This window comes from Thalassophryne amazonica, chromosome 3 (assembly GCF_902500255.1).
Source record: "Thalassophryne amazonica chromosome 3, fThaAma1.1, whole genome shotgun sequence".
In the NCBI taxonomy this organism is placed as follows: Eukaryota; Metazoa; Chordata; class Actinopteri; order Batrachoidiformes; family Batrachoididae; genus Thalassophryne; species Thalassophryne amazonica.
The window spans coordinates 93682009-93701922 of NC_047105.1; the positions used below are offsets into that span (position 1 = coordinate 93682009).

At 40.4% G+C, this 19914-nt stretch overlaps 1 protein-coding gene across 2 annotated transcripts in view; it reads right to left on the reverse strand.

The window, feature by feature from the left end:
* The window catches only part of kiaa1328 (KIAA1328 ortholog), a 102962-nt gene that overhangs the window by 74663 nt on the left and 8385 nt on the right, over positions 1 to 19914 (reverse strand). For both annotated transcript variants that reach the window (XM_034167092.1, XM_034167091.1), the window contains exons 2-4: positions 10909 to 11156; positions 10619 to 10719; positions 10365 to 10480 (exon numbers count right to left, since the gene is read on the reverse strand). In XM_034167092.1, coding sequence (XP_034022983.1) covers positions 10365 to 10480; positions 10619 to 10719; positions 10909 to 11156 — 465 coding nt within the window. The remainder of the gene's footprint in view (positions 1 to 10364; positions 10481 to 10618; positions 10720 to 10908; positions 11157 to 19914) is intronic.

The following is a 19914-nucleotide window of genomic DNA, read 5'->3' on the forward strand; positions in this document are numbered from 1 at the left end:
CATCCAACGAGGGGAGGGATGGGAGGGGCACAAGGGGGACAGACATGAATAAAACAAAAACCGCTGATATCACATCAAGAGCACTCTGAAGTAGGTTTTCATCCAGGATGTCTCTGTACATTGGTGCATTTTTCTTTCCTTCAATCCTGACTAGTCTCCCAGTTCCTGCCACTGAAAAACATTCCCACAGCATGATGCTGTCACCACCATGCTTCACTGTAGGGATGGTACCTGGTTTCCTCCAAACATGACACCTGACATTCACACCAAAGATTTCAATCTTTGTCTCATTAGACCAGACAATTTTGTTTCTCATGGTCAGAGTCCTTCAGGTACCTTTTGGCAAACTCCAGACGGGCTGCCATGTGTGTTTTACAAAGGATTGGATTCCATCTGGCCACTCTACCATACAGGCCTGATTGGTGGATTGCTGCAGAAATAGTTGTCCCTCTGGAAGGTATTCCTCTCTCCACAGAGGAATGCTCGAGGTCTAATAGAGTCACCTCCGTAAGTAAGACCCTTCTCTCCCCTGATTGCTCAGTTTAAATGGGTGGCCAGCTCTAGAAAGAGTTCTGGTGGATCCGAACTTATTCCATTTATGGATGATGGAGGCCACTGTACTCATTGGGACTTTCAAAGCAGCAGAAATGTTTCTGAACCCTTCCCCAGATTCTTGCCTTGAGACAATCCTGTCTTGGAGGTCTACAAACAATTCCTTTGATTTCATGCATGGTTTGTGCTCTGACATGCACTGTCAGAGCACTGTGGGACCTTATATATAGAGAGGTGTGTGTCTTTCCAATCAACTGAATTTACCCCAGGTGGACTCCAATTAAGGTGTAAAAACATCTCAAGGATGATCAGTGGAAACAGGATGCACCTGAGCTGAATTTTGAGCTTCATGGTTGTGAATCCCTTATGTACATGTGATTTATATATATATATATATATATATATATATATATATATATATATATATATAAATTTGCAAAAAAAAAAAAAAAAAACATTTCACGTTGTCTTTATGGGGTATTGTGTGTAGAATGTTGAGGAAAAACTGAATTTCATACATTTTAGAATAAGGCTGTAGCATAACAAAATCTGGAAAAAGTGAAGCACTGTACTTTCCGGATGCACTGTAGAGAGAGAATACAACAACAAACATAACAACAATAACAAAAAGTGTAATACAGACCCCTGCAGTACCCCATATTTTACTGGAACAAGATTTTAAATAACCTTGTTATACAAGACACACAGAGCGTGTTCCCAACTGACCACGAATATGCAGTCCACTTGAAACAAAGCCACATTACAAACTGGTTGTTGTGTGATGCTGTTACAAACTATACCATCCCAATGCTGAACAATGGAATCATTATCCACTTGTAGTACAGTATCAAGAAGATGCTAACATCATAAATGGCTGTTACTGCGCTGCCAAGCTAACAGTCACTGGACACTGTACGCTAGGAAATCTGAAATGACTGAAAAGACATGAGAGATTCTACCTCTTTACACATCGCTACACCAAACACTCTTTCTCAACACCCTTAGAAGCCAGACATTCAAGCCCAAGTACTTTGCAAGCCCCCATTCTAAGTTAGAGCTGGAAAATGCACACACAATGGTAAATGGACTGCATTTAACAATGGTTTACTCTTCCCTATGGTCCAAAAATACTCAAATCAAGGGCTTGGGCTGAAGAGCCTTCAGTTGAGGCCTGTCACAATGATTCACTTCCTTGTCAGGCTGAGGCTTAAATGAAATAATAAATTCCATTTCAAGGTGGAACAAATTTGCTTGGTAAGAGTGTTATTTTAAGGTCTGCTTCAGCACTCGGTGCCAAATGGTTTGAGCCAGACCAGGAACATTACAGAAATGGGGCAAAGATTCACATGCCACATAAACAATGACTGAGAATAAATAAGACATTTCCATACTATATGAGTCTTAAATGAATCTGGATATATATGTGTGTATAGATAAAACCACATCATCCAACAATTTGCTTTGCAAAACTAATCACTCAGTGCATATTCTTCCATCAAGGTCCAGAATGTCTTACTGTACAATGGTAAGTTATATGAAGTGTCCTTGTTTCACTCCTTTACAGACACACACACACACACACACACACACACACACACACACACACACACACACACACACAGACACACACACACACACACACACACACAGACCAATAAGATCTCTGTGAAAACACAATCACTTTGACAAAGAACAACAATGCAACTCATGGGTGAGCATCCCATGCTGGGAGTAATTGAAGCATTTGTGTGTAACTCATACTCATAATCCAGAAAAGGATGCATGTACAGATGGAGGACAATGCTGCCTATAAAATCATATATATATATATATATATATATATATATATATATATATATATATATATATATATATATATATATATATATATATATATATATATATATATATATATATATATATATATATCCCCCGAAAATTAACTAATGACACATCCAGGCTGGACAAACTGATCAGGCGGGCTGGCTCCATGGTTGGCATGAAGCTGGACTCTCTGGTGACAGTAGCAAAGAAAAGAACACTGGACAAACTGCTGGATAAAGAAGTACTTATAACTTCCTTCTTGCAAGACTGGAAAAATAACCCCAAAAATTATCCTTAGATCTAAAAAATGAGTCAAACAAGTACATGTTGCAAGTTATTTAACGTCCTGGTTAGAAACACATCAAAGTATTCGTGATTGTAAGTCTATTTGTGCACATGCAGTAATAATTATTGGTCACTGATGTCTTTTATTGCTAATTACCCCTCTCGCACCAATAATCAGCAGGTGCATTTCTGGAAAAAGTCATTTCTCAGAGTGTGATGTACAATTTAGGAAAAGCAGAAACATCCCGGTGGCTGACAATGAGTGAAACGAACGCTACTACGTCCGATAACAAAGCTTCTAAGCTTTCATTCTAAAGTGGTGGCTCGGATTTATAGAGGATGCATACACAGGAGATGACACCCTTCACCTCAAAACTCTGAACTTTTCTAGAGTCTGTCGGACTTTGGATCCTAACGTGCTGACATGGTCTGTGTCGCAGGATGATATTTTACTGCCACCGTGCGCGCGGCTCTCTCCAGTTTTTCAGGCTGTCTAATCAATGATCACGTAGATCGGAGGTCTCAAACCGGTTCCAGAAAGGGCCGAGAGGGTGCAGGCTTTCTGTGCAACCACCCACTCCAGCAGGTGATTTCACTGATTAACATCACTTTGAGCAGGTAGAATCAGTTAATCAGTGAAATCACGTGCTGGAGTGGGTGGTTGCACAGAAAGCCTGCACCCTCTCGGCCCTTTCTGAAACCGGTTTGAGACCTCTGACGTAGATGCATCTCTTAGATTTTTCACAGTTATAACGATGACAACACTTTTAAGTGTGCACAATGCTGACCCTCGAGCAGACTGTTTTTAACAGGCTGCATTCATGATGAACGAACGTGCACGCTAAGTTTTCTCACAGTGTAAAGTGGTTGCTGCTTTTACCATGACTGCATCAAAACAGTTATCACTTAAAAATGAGTCATCATAACACAGCATCACACTTATGGAAACTTTGCATTTAATTTGTGACTCTGTTTTTTAATGTTAGCAGCTACATTCCATTCAAGTGCATGCTGGGATGTTTCCTCAAAACTACGTAAACGCTGCCAGAAACACTCTGAAATGTTATGATTTCAGTGCGACATGTCCTTTAAAAACATGAAAGAATGGAAACAATACACGTCGCTATCCAGCATCAAAGTCTCAAAGAATGAAAGGATGTCTGGGTACCTCAAGTATTTTGATTTCCGTTCTGTTGTTTTCTTCATTTAAAGCCTCCCTGTTCCCTGTCACAGGGGCTGCAGCATTGTTGTTAATCTCCGATCTGGTCCATCTCGTAACAGACAGCATCAATCAAGTCAGCTGTGCACTGGTCTCAGCTTCCGTGGTGGCTCTGTGCTGGTGTGCCTCCTCCACAGACGGACAGGCGATCACAATGCCCCGCATGGGCTGTGGTCAGTGCCAAGATGAAACAAAAAATGCAGACATCATCCTCTGATCATCAGGTTTCGTGTAACGTTCGCGTTTTGTCATGGTTTGTGTCGTCTGGATGTAAACAAGATAAAATAAAGAACTGAAGTTCTGAGTGAAATTTCCCCGCAAAAGTGGGCTTGCACATGGTCAGACTCTGACCAAGTCTCGTGCAGCACCATTATTCCATTCTCTGGGGAAAACCCTGTGGTTTTATATGACAAAATAAACAGAACATGGAAACACATTTTGATGTATATCCGTTCGGAGGATATACAGACCTGAATTTGCCAAAATGCATATTGACAAGCTCCGAAGCTTCTGGGAAAGCTTCTTGTCTCATTAGACTGCAGCTTTTTGGTAAGTCACATCAGCTCTATGTTGACAGATGCAAAAATAAAGCATACAAAGAAAAGAACACTGTACCTACTATGACTGCTTTGCTGCATCTGGCAGGGTGCAATGAAATCCCTCAAGACCATCAAGGTATTCTGGAGCAAAATGTGCTGCTCACACTGTCAGAAAGCTTGGTCTCAGTTGCAGGTCAGATGTGTAATGCTAGCAGCTGCAGGTTTGGTGAATAAAACGGCCGCCGTTTTTCCTCTTTTCAGCAAATATATGTACTTATGTTTCCATATACATTTCTACACGCTTTACTTTTTCTTGTCCCCCCCTTTTTAATATTATTATATTTAAGTAAATATGGGAGGAGTGGGATACAATTAGTTATACCTAACAGCTAACGTTAGCTTATCTAGCCGGCCTTAGCAACATTCAACGTAGCTTACAAAATAGTTGGTTCCTTTGTGTTTGATAACAATCTTCTCCTGTGATGTCTTATACTTATTATGTCTTATTACTTATTATATTATATACATACCTTTTTCTTGAGCTGCTTGGGTGGGTAGGGAGAGTTCCCATGGGATAAAAAAGCTTTTTAACCTACCATCCCTGGTTCTCAAGACCAGGCACCTAAGTGGCTCTGCTCTACTCTTTTCTACTCTCCTACTTTACTCTTCCTTTTTAGATATACCTTTGTATACTGGCATAGTTCCACCTTAGAACTGGAATATAATATACAAGATATACCTTACTGAAATTTCATGGGACCTCCAACAGGTTAATGACCCAAAACACACAGCTAAAAACACCCAAGAATGGCTATGGCTAAGAACAAAACATTGAACTATTCTGAAATGGCCTTCTATGAGCCCTGATCTAAATCCCGTTGAACATCCAAGGATGGAGCTGAAACATGCAGTCTGGAGAAGGCACGCTTCAAATCTGAGACAGCTGGAGCAGTTTGCTCTTGAGGAGTGGGCCAAAATACCTGTCGACAGGTGCAGAGTTCTCACTGAGTGTTTCAGAAATCACTTCATTACAGTGATCACATGAAAAGGTTGTGCAACAAAATAGTTCAGCATATCATCATTTTTGTCCAGGCCAGTTTCATTAGTTTGTTTATTTATTTATTTTTAATGATTCTGTCAAGCCACAATTCAAAAGCAATATATGATTTTCAATAGTTAAGTTTCAGTAATTTTTTATTTATCATTACTTTTATCAGCTTCAAGTTATTTCAGTAACCACTGTGAGTTTTTTCTTTCATTAACGGAAGGGTACCAACAACTGTGTCCACATGTGTAGACACTGTTCAACAATGATAAGAGTCCACACTGTATGAAGTGGCTCTGTTGTAAAACACAGCCACTGACTGACAGATGGGGCAATAGCTAACAGGGGAGGAAACATCATGATTATGCATATCTATTTAGGATTAAATGTCATAAGGCATTCACAAGATCTATTGTTGAAAGAAAAACATGACTGACAGATTGATGGAAGAAGCATGGTTCTCCATCCTCTGGCCTGTCCTAATGTATCGGCTGGTGGAGGATAACAAAGTATTATATGGCATAAATACTGAAAGACACTTTGAATATGTCAGACGCACATGAAACTTGATATCTGCCACATTGACCACAGACAACTTACACACAAGCAGACTTTCACAAGTGCTGAAAATGAAAGCACATCACCATATTCAACCAAACAAACTAGGGGCCTCAATTATCAGATGTTCATATGCACAAATTTGTACTTAAACCATGCATACAAACATATCTTGGCAAAGTATGGAATCTATCAACTTGTGCTTAGATTTAGAAATGTGTGTCAATATACAGTACGCACAGCTCTGACCATGCGTATGTAAAGCATCCAGAGGGAAATTGCAACTAGAAAGCATACTGCCATTCTCAAACATTCTTTATGTCAAAGTACAAATTCGTAATTATGTCTAGTTTGAAAGTAGATATAATTACAATTGGTAATTCATTGGTGTCAAAGCCTACAAATACACCTGTGTGAACTAAACAGCAGCTTTGGGCTTCAATAAAAATAAAGACCTTAACCATCAAAAGAACACCTTGACCTTTGCCACATCCCAACAATGTACATCACATTACAGTCATACAAGAGTGTGGATATTTATCTTTAAAAAATGGAATTATTACATATTATAACAGATTTATTACATTAAAAACTTGTATGAAATCAATGACTTGGTTATGACATTCTGGAGTATAAGTTGTTTTTTTGTTTTTTACAGTTTGGGAGGTCCTTCGACTTATACTCCAGAAAATACGATAGTTTAATTGGATGGGCAATCAATGGACAATATGTTCCAGGTTACACTTTTCTCCTTTTAGTTATGTAAACTAGAGGAATGATTAAAAATGTAAAAACTTCTAAACATGTAGAAACAACAATGTTCTAAATTCAACATGTAGAGACAACAATGTTCACTGTATTCACTAAAAAAAGGAAACAACATAGCTTTACACTCTGAGTCCAAAACAGAGCATAATCTCCAACTGCTCATAGCATTCACCACATCCTGTATTCCCTGAATGAGTTATATACACAACATTCAGACCAAATAATATCTTACATTATTTAATACTAGAAACTTAATCTTCCAAAGGTCCTCAGCAAAGCACAAAAACTAGGTTCTACACCCCGAATTCCAATGGGACATTGTGTAAACTGTAAATAAAAACAGAATACAATGATTTGCAAATCCTCTTCAACCAATATTCAATTAAATACACCACAAAGACAAGATATTAATGTTCAAACTGATAAACTTTATTGTTGTTTTTTTTGGTTTTTTTGCAAATATTTGCTCATTTTGAAATGGATGCCTGCAACACATCTCAAAACAGCTGGGACAGTGGTGTGTTTACCACCTTTCCTTCTAACAACATTCAATAAGTGTTTGGGAACTGAGGACACTAATTGCTGAAACTTTGTTGGTGGAATTCTTTCCCATTCTTGCTTGATGTATGACTTCAGCTGTTCAACAGTCCGGGGTCTCCGCTGTCGTATTTTGCGCTTCAAAATGCACCACACAGTTTCAATGGGTGACAGGTCTGAACTGCAGGCAGGCCAGTCTAGTACCCACGCTCTTTTACTACAAAGCCACACTGTTGTAACATGTGCAGAATGTGGCTTGGCATTGTCTTGCTGAAATAAGCAGGGACGTCCCTGAAAAAGACGTTGCTTGGATGGCAGCATGTGTCGTTTCAAAACCTGGATGTACCTTTCAGCATTGATGGTGCCATCACAGATGTGGAAGTTGCCCATGCTACGGGCACTAACACTCCCATACCATCACAGATGCTGGCTTTTGAACTTTGCGCTGTGAACAATCTGGATGGTCTTTTTCCTCTTTTATCCGGAGGACACGATGCCCACGATTTCCAAAAACAATTTGAAATGTGGACTCATCAGACCAAGCACATTTTTCCACTTTGCATCTGTCCATTTCAAATGAGCTCAGGCCCAGAGAAGGCAGCGGCGTTTCTGGATGTTGTTGATGTATGGCTTTCGCTTTGCATGGTAGAGTTTTAACTTGTACTTGTAGATGTAGCGACAAAGTGTGTTAACTGACAATGGTTTTCTGAAGTGTTCCTGAGCCCACGCGGTAAGATCCTTTACGCAATGTTGTCGGTTTTTAATGCAGTGCATCTGAGAGATCGAAGGTCACAGACATTCAATGTTGGTTTTTGGCCTTGCCGCTTACATGTAGAAAGTTCTCCAGATTCTCTGAATCTTTTAATTATATTATGGACTGTTGATGATGGAATCCCTAAATTATAAGTGAGAAACATTGTTCTTAAACTGTTGGACTATTTTTTCCTGCAGTTGTTCACAAAGGTGTTCTCTGAGCATTCATCAACTTTCCCAGTCTTTTGTTGCCCCTGTCCCAGCTTTTTTGAAATGTGTTGCCAGCATCCGTTTCAAAATTAGCAAATATTTGCACAAAAACAAAAAAGTCTATCAGTTTGAACATTAAATATCTTGTCTTTGTGGTGTATTCAATTGAATATAGGTTGAAGAGGATTTGCAAATCATTGTATTCTGTTTTTATTTACATTTCACACAATGTCTCAACTTCATTGGAATTGGGGTTGTATTTTATACTTATCAAAATAAAAAAACTTAAGAAAATAGTGAATTTTAAAAACTCACAGAGTAAATATATAATTACACCTGTCAAGAAAAAAAAAATCTACCATAACATGAAGCATTTTTAAGGGACATTATCTTAACAGGGCTGTAATTCCTTTCACTTCATCATTCTCTCCAATACTTCCAAATCATCAAATGCATTTGCTAAAGCACCTGGTGTACCTTGTTCTCCAATTTCCAACTGTGAGTAACACTGACAAGACACATGATATCTCCACGTTAAGGTGCCTTGAAGCACTAACTAACTAAATAAATAAATAGAGGCTTGCTTCCATTCTAAAAGATAAAATGTAACTAGCTGAACACCCCAAATATCAAGTTGTTTTCCTCTCATCCAAAGTGACTAAGGGCTAAGGTACGGCACTGCATTCAAGAAACCTCTGAAAATCCTGACTCTCAGTTGGATACGATAAGCCCAGCCATAATGGAATTAAACTTGACAAGACTCTCATTCAGCTTGTTTGCTTTTGGTGTCTCCTTAACCTTTCAGAGAAGTGCCAGAACCTTACCTTCTGCCTGAAAGGAGCCTGCATGACTCTTGCCTGTACTTTAAAAGACTATGTTTTCCCCCTAAGGTACTTGGAGCTTAACACATTTTCCTCTCAAATACCTTTTTAATAGAGTTTAGAAGTTTGGTGTGAATGCCAAGTCTCTGAGCCAAAGTACCTTTAATTGAGTTGTGCCTTCCTAATTTTTCCCGCCACCATTGCCAATTGTGCAATTTAGCAGCCGGGTCAATTACTCTTCATATTTTGCTGTGTTCTAACCTAAATTGACTGCTGGTGGTGTTCTGCAGTTTGACCTGAGTGGAACTGCTAAGACAGTAGGTGAGTTGTGGGGAAGGGGGGGAGCAAAAAGCATTCTGTGGCAGAAACTATAGCACTAACCCTGTGTCATAAACAGCTATAATTCAGATGGTCATTTAAAATACTGATGCAAGAAGGAACAGATAGATAAAACACCATTCTAACATTCAAAAAAGAAAAGATGACAAAGAATGGACAAAAATATGGTTTCTCAACACCAAATTTCATCCTTTGGATGATGATTTAAGTCCTGCTGCAATTACAAAACTGATAAAGTACATCATAGCAGACAAGATATAAGACGTCAACGGGTAACTATTAAAGGCATCAAAAGTATGCACATTCACCTTTTGTTTTTCTGCCATTTATTGCAAACTGAAGGCTCTGTCCCATAAACTGGAGACGGGCTTTCTTTGCACAACATTGCCCCCTGCAGAAATTACTATGTAATGACACACACAAAAACTGGAGACATACAACAACAATAAATTCACTCACTCACTCATCTTCAACCGTTTACTCCAATTAAGGGTCACGAGGGGACTGGAGCCTATCCCAGCAGTCATAGGGCATGAGGTGGGGCACACCATGGGCAGGACACCAGTCTGCCATAGGGCCACAACAATAAATTACACAGCATAATTTAAGAGCATGATACCAGCATAGGCAACTTTCTGTAATAGAAAGATTTTTATACAAGACTATACAGCAGGTGTTTTAACCATTTTGTCTTGAATTTATGATGAAATAATGGTAGGTGCTACCACAATGTACAGTGGTACAATCACTCCATTACATAAAAAGCCCTAAATGTGTTTTATCAAGCTATTTTGGCTTAATAAAGCACACTGGAAAGATCAGTCCATCAGGGAAGCCAAATAACACTTAACACTGCAAAAATCGCAATATCGACAAAGCTGTCTTTATTGGGTTAGTTGTTTTGGAAAGGATACTCTCTCTCTCCTGTGCTATGATTACATTCTGCTGCTCCAACTGTTGGATCTTGTGTTCAAAATGTTCTTGTTCATCCTTCAAGCGTTGTACTGACTCTTCTTTCTCCTCACTTACTCTACAGAACAAAAAATAATAATCTTGAGAGATATTATTTATTCCTGGATTTCAAAAGGTATGATAATATATTGCATACAAAATTTAAATGGGTTTTCACACAACACTATCTTAAAACTGTTGTGCATCAGCTGATTACCTGGCTAGTTCCTGGATGAGGTTTGCAATGCGCCGCTTGTCTTCAAGACATAGGTCCTTCAAAGAGATTTGGCTTTTACCTCTGTTGGTCTCTGGCATTACCTGAACAATGAGAGGCTACCACATATAAGAAAACATGAACAGTGAAATGCCATCTGCCTCAATATTGTTTTATTAAAATAGCAATCAAATTATTTCCATTCTGCCCTATATTTTAAAATGCCACTCTTGTCTTCAGCATTAAATGCAATCTATGGAATATGACATTACACAACTCTGCTGCTGTTTTACCTGTGACAAACCAAGAAAACTCCCAGATATTGGGGATATGATGTGTTCTGTGCATTCAGCGCTGGCATGTGGCACTTTTTCCTTAACAGAAACCACAGGTGGATCACTTTTCATGTGGCCCTGTTTCTTTCTATCTTCCTTCAGTGTAGCCTCATTCCTGCAGTCAGAGCTGTGCTTCGTTCCCATGTCAGTGTCTCTGTTACTGACTCGTCCAATGAGGTTCTGACCCCTCACATCTCTGTCCATTCCTGAGACAGTTTGCAGAAAACAAAGGAAGTGAGAAGATGGCATACTGTGAAGAAAATTCTCTGCAAATAACACTCAATGGGAACAAACTGCCACATGCTGCTTTTCATGATGCCATGCAGCCAGGTTAGAAAAACATGCTTATTTTAACGTATACTCAAATCTAAGTAAAAGTGTCTATAGATGCATACGTGAGAAAGGCTCCTGTCCAGTTAAATGTCCACAACAGGAAGAAAATATGCAGTGCTCATCTGTTTTGCCAGCTGTTTACCTACAAGTTTATAGCTCAGTGAGAAGAGTGATTATCTTCCATCAGAAGAGTCAGGATATGAAATCCAGTTTAGTCAATTCAGCTTTCTCTGCACTGATAACCTGAAACATATGTGTGCAATACCGACTTCTGAAGTCCCCATCTATTTCAATCTTGAATTGTATTGTGTGTATGTTTTTTCCACTGCTTTAGCTTCACATAAAAGTGTCTGACAAGTGCATAAGTGAAACAAAAGCTGGTATTAAGGGCAGAAATTAAGACTAGGGTAAAAGAATACCCATTTGAATCCTACTGCACTGAGCATTCACACCCAGAAATATTGGAAGTAGAGTCATTCTATGATATATCCTGATTCAGACCTATAACAATAGCCTATGTAGTCTCCTCCAAAAACACAAAAAAGACAAGCTTAATTATTTGTTTTTGCTATACAATAAATATAGGTTTGACATCAAAATGTGAATATGAGAAGAAAGTTTAGAGTTTCATCTTTTATTTCCTAGTGCTTACATCTAAACATGTGGAACAAAACAGAACAGCTTTTGTATCAGGCCACCCACTGTGTGTGCGCATGTGCGTGTCTGTGAGTGAGAACAAAAAATAAAATAAAATACTAGAATGTGTGACTAAGTGTTTTTTGTTGAACCCAAATGTATCCTTACAGAGTTTTTTCTTGTTATTTTTAAAATTTTGTAATAGCTCTGAATGTCTGCTCTTGATTTTAGCCTTTAGTTTTAACCTTGGCTTTTACCTATAAAAACACAGGAAATAATAACAATAACAAGTGCAATCATAAATTTCTGACATCCACCAATCCACATCCAGATCACCTCCAAAATTCAGTGGAGTCTTCCATGCCCTAATATCTATCTGTGGTGCAAATGTGGTGAGAATCCTTGAAGTAGTTTTGATGTAATCTTTCAAAGTCTATGTAAAGTGAAATCTTTATCCAGAATCCAGATCCAGATCCCCTCAAAAATTCAGCAAAGTCTTCCATGCCCCAATATCTATCTGTGGTGCAAATTTGGTGAGAGTCTGTGAAGTAGTTTTGACATAATCCTTCAAAGCCTATATAAAGTGTAATCTTGATCCAGAATCTGGATCCGGATCTCCTCCAAAATTTAATGGAGTTTTCCATGGCCTAATATCAAAGTCCATCACAGATGTGGAAGTTGCCCATGCCATGGGCACTAACACACCCCCATACCATCACAGATGCTGGCTTTTGAACTTTGCGCTGGGAACTACGGAACCCGGGAGAGGTCAGTTAAAGTGATATTTTTTTTTCTGGCCATAATAATTTGTGCACACATTTTCCTTTAATTGTGCCCACGAATTAATAAAACATGCTCTCAAAGTCCGTGCAGTAGTTTTGACATAATCCTGCTAACAGACAGACAAATAAATAAATAAATGCCGACAATTTTATTACGTCTTTGGTGGACGTACTAATATTATTATTCATTCATTCATCTTCTACCGCTTAGTCCAATTAAGGGTCGCAGGATGCTGGAGCCTATCTCAGCAGTCATAGAGCGCGAGGCGGGGTACACCCAGGACAGGACGCCAGTCTGTCGCAGGATCACAAACAGACAAACAAACACAGACACACCCACACACAAACACACCTACGGACAATTTAAAGACCCCAATCCACATTACCCGCATGTCTTTGGATGTAGGAGGAAACCGGAGCACCCAGAGGAAACCCACGCACACACGGGGAGAACATGCAAACTCCACACAGAAAAGCCACGGGAATTGAACCCACGACCTTCAAGCTGTGAGGCAACAGTGCTAACCATTAAGTCACCGTGCTGCCCTATATTATTAATAATAATAATAATAAATGTATTTATAAAGCAGTTTCAATTAAGAAAAAACTCAACAAAGTGCTGCTAAAACATAGGCCAATGTGAAGACAAGACAGCTGCCTATGCCTGAACAGTCTTCTGTGTGGAAATACACTGCATGCATAATTCTTAGGCAAGTTGTGTTCATTCATTCATTTGCTATATCCGCTTCATCCACTATATCCACGTCATCCAGCTCCCTCTGACCAAGGGTCAGAGGGGAGCAAGTGCAAGTGGTAAATGTAAGTGGTAGTCCTTCGTAACCACTTGTTTGCTACAGAGTCATCCCATTGTTACCCAAGGATCCACCAAAGAGACCTAGTACAAAAGACATCCAGTTGCTGCCTTATGTTACTGGTTAGCAGCCACATCTCACAACCATACAGCAAGACAGGAAGTGCCAGGACCCAAAAGACTTTGACCCTCATTCTTCTGTAAAGAGATTAGCATCATGACTTCATAAGCTCTTCTCAGGCGCCTCTCAATCTGAAAAGGCAGAGGACCCAGGAACAAATATGTCACTGTCAAGATAAGTGAATGTCTCTACAAGATCAGTTCTTTCATCGCATAGATACACTTGCGATGGCTGAGTCCAGAAAGCCATTAAAAGCCTGAATCTTAGTCTTGATCCAGGACAAGTTCAAACCCAGACACTCTTGATTTCTCACTCAGCTTCTCAAGTGCTGTAATCAGAGCATCCATTGATTGTGCAAAGATGACAGCATCGTCCATGATGTCAAGGCCAGCAAACTTCCTCCCACCTAAGTCACTGGTTTCCACTCTACCCAACAGTCAGTCCAGGTAAGCATTGAACATTGTAGGAACCAGAACATACCCCTGACAAACATCAGTTTTCACTGGGAAAAACTCCACTCTGCACAGCATTCACAGTATCTGTGTATAGGCAGTGTCAGTAAATAAAAAATAGCCTTTGTTAAAATCAGGAAAAGAATAAAAAATGAAAAGAAATGGAGCAAAGCTGACCTAACCTTACATTCTTTTTCAACAAGATGAGGACATCTACATTGTCTGGTGAGAGATCAACAATAATAACATGATTTATAAACTTTTTTGGATAAATATATTCATCCTTGCTCACTGATCCACATATCTATACATAATTATACTTACTTTTTTATGTAATCTGTTCACATCAGTATTTATGCATGCACCAGCAAACATTGCAATATACTTTAGTCACTGTTCTTTCAGGCGCAGCCTATAGGCAGCATAGACAATTGCTAAGGGTGCTATCCATCCAGAAGGGGGTGCCACAAGTAAGGGGAAAAAAATAAAGTCAACTGTCACTGTTCTTATATTAAAACTAGTCAATACAATTTCCCTGTTAGTATATAGTACACAAATAATTAATGTTTATGAGTTCAATGGTACGAATATTTCACGAGTTGAAAGCTGGAACATACCATTCAACGAGGTGAAGCTGAATTGAATGGTTTGTTCCAGCTTTCACCGAATTAAATATTCATACCATTGAAAGAATGTAAAAACATTCATTATTTGTTTTATATAACGGCTAAAATAGATCCTTGTCATTTGATATTTTATTAATTTATAAACAACAGAAAAGGGACTTGCATTTTGGTGTTCTGCTGCTGCTAAAGTCCAACACAAACTTTAAATAGGAGTCCAAATTGTGACGTGTAGTCCGATTATGCTGTGCACTGACTTTGTACTTCCAAAAAAGGCTTCTTGTAGTACACACACACACACACACACACACACACACACACACACACACACAAAATGACGATGCGCATGCACACACAAAACAACTCCACAGCACTGTAAGCCGTCTGGGTGCATGAAGAACTGTTCAAATGAAAAGCTGACATGATTTTTGGCTGCAATGAAGACCTAGCAACATCAGTTAGCTCAATTAAATCGGTGTCGCTTGTGTCGTTGCCCTGCGGGGTGTGCACTCACACAAAAGGGACGCGTGTGTGTACTACCAAATAAAGGACTGTGTATTTCCTCAGTGCAGCGAAATAAAATAGAGAAATTAGTCCAGATTTTCATTCTAACTTGCTGCTAACAGCCTCCAGAGGCCTTACAGTGCAGTGGATTTGTTTTCTGTGCATTGTGTGTGTGTGTGTGTTGGCGCCCGCGACTGTGCGCACATGTGTGTGTTTGTGCAGCGTGCAATGGTACCAAATGTATGGAACCAAATTTGCACTCTAAATGGAACCAAATCACACTATAAATGCAATGCAACACAAATGGGATGAATAATCCATGTCATGTGACATACAAAGTACCAATCAAATGACAAGGATCCACTCAGCCATTATATAATATGGTATAAAATAATCATAAGCCCATACTGATTTAACTACATAGCAAAACCTATTAAATAATGATAATAATAGTGTGGCAAGCTGCATGGAAAACCAAGTTAGCACTTTTGTCTTTTCTGCACTCTGCCACAAGGAGGCACCATTATCTTTACACACAACAACACAGAGAACAACTGAGAGCCTACACAGAAACAACACAGAGACAATGGAGGAAGTAATCAAATACACTACACTTTACATTTATGGTCACCATTGTCTCTGTCGTGTGAAAAGATAATAACACCTGCTTGTGGGAGGGTGTGGAAAAGGCAAAAGCTTTGGGGGTTTTTTTTTTTCGTGCAGCTCGCCACAATAATATGATGAATTATTTTTTGGGGGGTGCCATTAAAAATCTTGCCTATGGTGCCAAATTGATAAATTGATTGGTTAAAGAAATTGATTTCTTGAATGTAAATATTTTTTTCTTTACTACTGTACGACTTGCTGCTGCAACAAGTGACTTTTCAAAGTGTGGGTGTTATGTGTCGGACGCAGCCCAGAGAACCGACCAGCGTTTGAAGGACCCAGTATGAAATAAGCAGAGCACGGTACAAAGGATAACAGAGTTTAATAAACATAACAGTGAAGTGATACGAAAACAACAAAAGAGTGCGCGGTCTGGCGTGGTGGATTGCGGTGCGCTCCCAGCAGCGCTAACGGTCCGGAGCCAGAAAACTGTTCGGACCCAAGGACCCCGCCGACACCCCCCAGGTGGCCGCGACAAACTGAGTCTGTGAAAGAAGAAATCATTATGTGAGTCCACACTCAACACACAGAGAGACCACTCAAAGGTGTACAAACAGCAAACACTTCCTGGCTTAATTGCAAATCAGCTTCCCACCCTGCAGGCATAGAATACCCTGTTCACAAAACTCCACTGCAGTGGAAGCTGACCCAAACGACCAACATACAGCTCAATATAATAAGGTGTGAGGGACACCACATTTACTGACTGTATAAATGTTAGTCACAAAACCAAACGTACCTCACGAAGTGTGCTGACGAGCGTGAGACCTCACCCCTCCTCTTTCACAGACCATGCATCAAACCTGGACGTTCTCTGCATCCACTGATGGGAGATGGCTCTAGAGACGACGATCTCACCCGTCTGGTCACAAGGTCGAGTCTCTGGCAAACACACACTGTGCACTCCAGGCTTAAATGCCACCATGTTCCAATCCGTGTAGATGCACCACAGCTGTGAGTCCTGACGAGCTGCACGTGATCAGCCTCAGGTGATCAGGGTGAGGTCCTGATAAACTCAGCTACACAGCCACTCAGTCCCAAATGCGCACCACCTGGGAGGAAAACCAAAAGACAGAAACAGAAGACACACAAAAGCCAGCCAGGCACGCCAGCCACAACAGTGGGATGAATAAAGTTTATTTTATCTTGATATTAATGCAATTATCACTTAAGTCCTTATGACACAAAATCAAACTCATGCGAACTTTGCAATTAACCTGCAGTTTACATGTATGCTGAATTGAGGCCATATGGACCACGGATCAACTATGATCCGTTACAGCACTACTGATTATGAATAATGAATGAATATTTATTTAAGAGGCTTTTTGTGCTCTGCCCTCATAGACCTGAGAATATCAAATCATGGTTCTCACCAGGATTTCTTAGCAGAGTCACGGGATGGAATAATCACCTTAAAAAAGGGGGGTTTGGGAACCACTTAGGCAGCACCCCTTTCGTACTATGGGCTTATAAAGGGCCTTCTTTATCAGTCAAAACATACTAAACAACTCTGGAATTAACTTAATGAGACAATGATATTTTTACCTTTTTACATACCATGTTTCCAAAACATTGGACAAGTACTTCAATTCAATTTATTTCATTTATACAGCGCGAAATCACAACAAAGATGCCTCAACGCGCTTCACACAAGTAAGTTCTAACCTTACTAACCCCGAGAGCAAGCAGACAGGTGACAATGGTAAGGAAAAACTCCCTCTGATTATTTGAGGAGGAAACCTCAAGCAGACCAGACTCAAAGGGGTGACCCTCTGCTTGGGCCATGCTACTAACATACAGGAAATTTTGGGAGTCCATACTGGTGTCCAGGACAGTAGGCTGGCTGGGGAGGGGAGAGGAAGGGGGGTTGGGGTCCACAGATCCCATCTATTTCATGACCATTACAGAAGAAGACACCCACTTCAGCTCAAAACAGTTACATGTATATTTTCGAACTGGAAACTTGATAATTGTCCAGGTCTCCCTTGTAAAAGAGATCTCGATCTCAATGGGACTAACCTGGTTAAATAAAGGTTAAATTAAATGAATTAAATTTCTATCATAGATTTGATTAAAGAATGCTAAGGCAGACCCAATGCAAATCTGGTAGGAGTGGGCAGTCAGAACTTCACTGCGGGTGGGAGCAGGCAGCTAAAAAAAACACTGCCGGAAAGGAAGCGAAAGGATGACTCAGTCCACACGCTACTTTCAGCTTAAATAGAATGTCTTTAACAGGAGCAGCATACATAACAGCAGCAAACAGGTACATATACAGAGAGACATAGACACGGTGCAGCAAGTTACCGTAACAACACTGCATTGTCGCCAGGTCACTTTCTACACAGTCAAGCAGTTAGCAAATTTCAATAGAAATTGAGAATTTTGACTTGTAAAATGAGCTACTAGTACCAGGATAATTTTGTTGTTGAAGCGTTAGCAAACCGCGTGCAGTCAGGATCACATTACTGTTATTATTTACATCCTGAAAGTATTCAGAGCACTTCACTTTTTACCTCTGCCAATGACGATGGAGAAGGTTATGTTATCACCCGTTTGTTTGTTTGTTTGTCCGTAATTTCCGGACTAAAATTCATCCGTATTTCATTTTGCTGTCATTCTTGACAGTTTCTTATCACTTTTGTAACGTTAGCATCAGGGCTTAATTTGAGGGGGAGCAAGCCGGAGCGCGCTCTGGAACATCGGACGCGTGCTCCGGAACCTCTGACGTTGGCTCCGCCAGCTATTTATACTGGATCCGGTGATCCGCCACCTCTCTTGACTAACAAAATATAAAAAAAAAAAAAAAAAAAAATCACCGCAACTGCTCTCACTGCCACTCATACCGCCAACCTGTCTGCTGTGCGGAATTGCGCCAAATCTGGCAACAGGTCCAGAGGCTACGCTCGCTGTTTTGACCCGGATGTTGACCGTAGCCGCAGAGCTCCGTGGCCATCGAGAGAGGAATTGGACTCTTTGCGGGTCCCGCATCCGTACCCCCGGAAGCAGTGAGCGAAGGGAGAGCTGCGCATTGTGTTCTGCGTGTGTCTGTTTATAATCTTCTCGCACAGAAGAAAAAAAGAGTGTTTACACAAGAGAGAAAAGTGAGAAAATGTTAATGCCTGTTTGAGAAAAGTGTGTAGTGAGGGGTTTTATAGCCTAAAAACATCTATAATAATTGTAAAAAATAGAGCTGACTACTTCGCGGATTTCGTTTATCGTGGGTTATTTTTAGAACTCCCGCGATAAACGAGGGACCACTGTACATCATTAAACAGGAATTTGTACTCTATCCGGATTTGGTGTGACTAGTGTTATTAGGCCTACAATACATGCCCAGTTTATTTTCGGTGTGGCGCACAGCATTGTTCGCAAGACCCGCCCTTCTTTTTTTTTCTGCACCGGAGCCACCCATCCTCTGCGCTCTGGGACCTCCCACTTTACAAATTAAGCACTGGTTAGCATTTCGTGCAACTTCATTCGACCAGCTGATGTTTTCATACAGTGCAGAAACCGGTTTGTGAGGGCTGCTGTGGTGGAGAGATGCAGCTCCTCTGCAGCTGTGCTGGTGTTTGGTGTGGGGCTTCTGCCGCTGCGTGTGATGGGGCGAGTGTAGCTGCTGTCATGCCTGGCTGGCCAGGAAGAATTTGTTGGCCTCCTCCGCCAGTGCACGCAATCCGTGATGGTGGTGTTGTTCCAGCACTTTGCAGGAACACAATCAGCCTCATTGTCGTGGATCTGCTGAGGGCCAACACACGGTAATAATATTTCCTGTCATCTGCGGTGATCTCTCAAAGCGAACTACACCTCGGTTTGTGCAAACCTTTACAGAAGTGTGACTTTGAAGTTTACAAAAGCGTGACTTTGAGCATCTAGTGTGGAAAAAGTTCCAGCAGCAGTTATTCAAGTGTGAACAGCTTTGATCCACAGAGGTGTGACTGACTGCTTGATCACACAGCCACAGCCCAGTGATCAGAAACACCAGGGTTTTGGAAAAAAAAAAGGCAGAGAGAGACATCTCTCTCTCTCTCTCTCT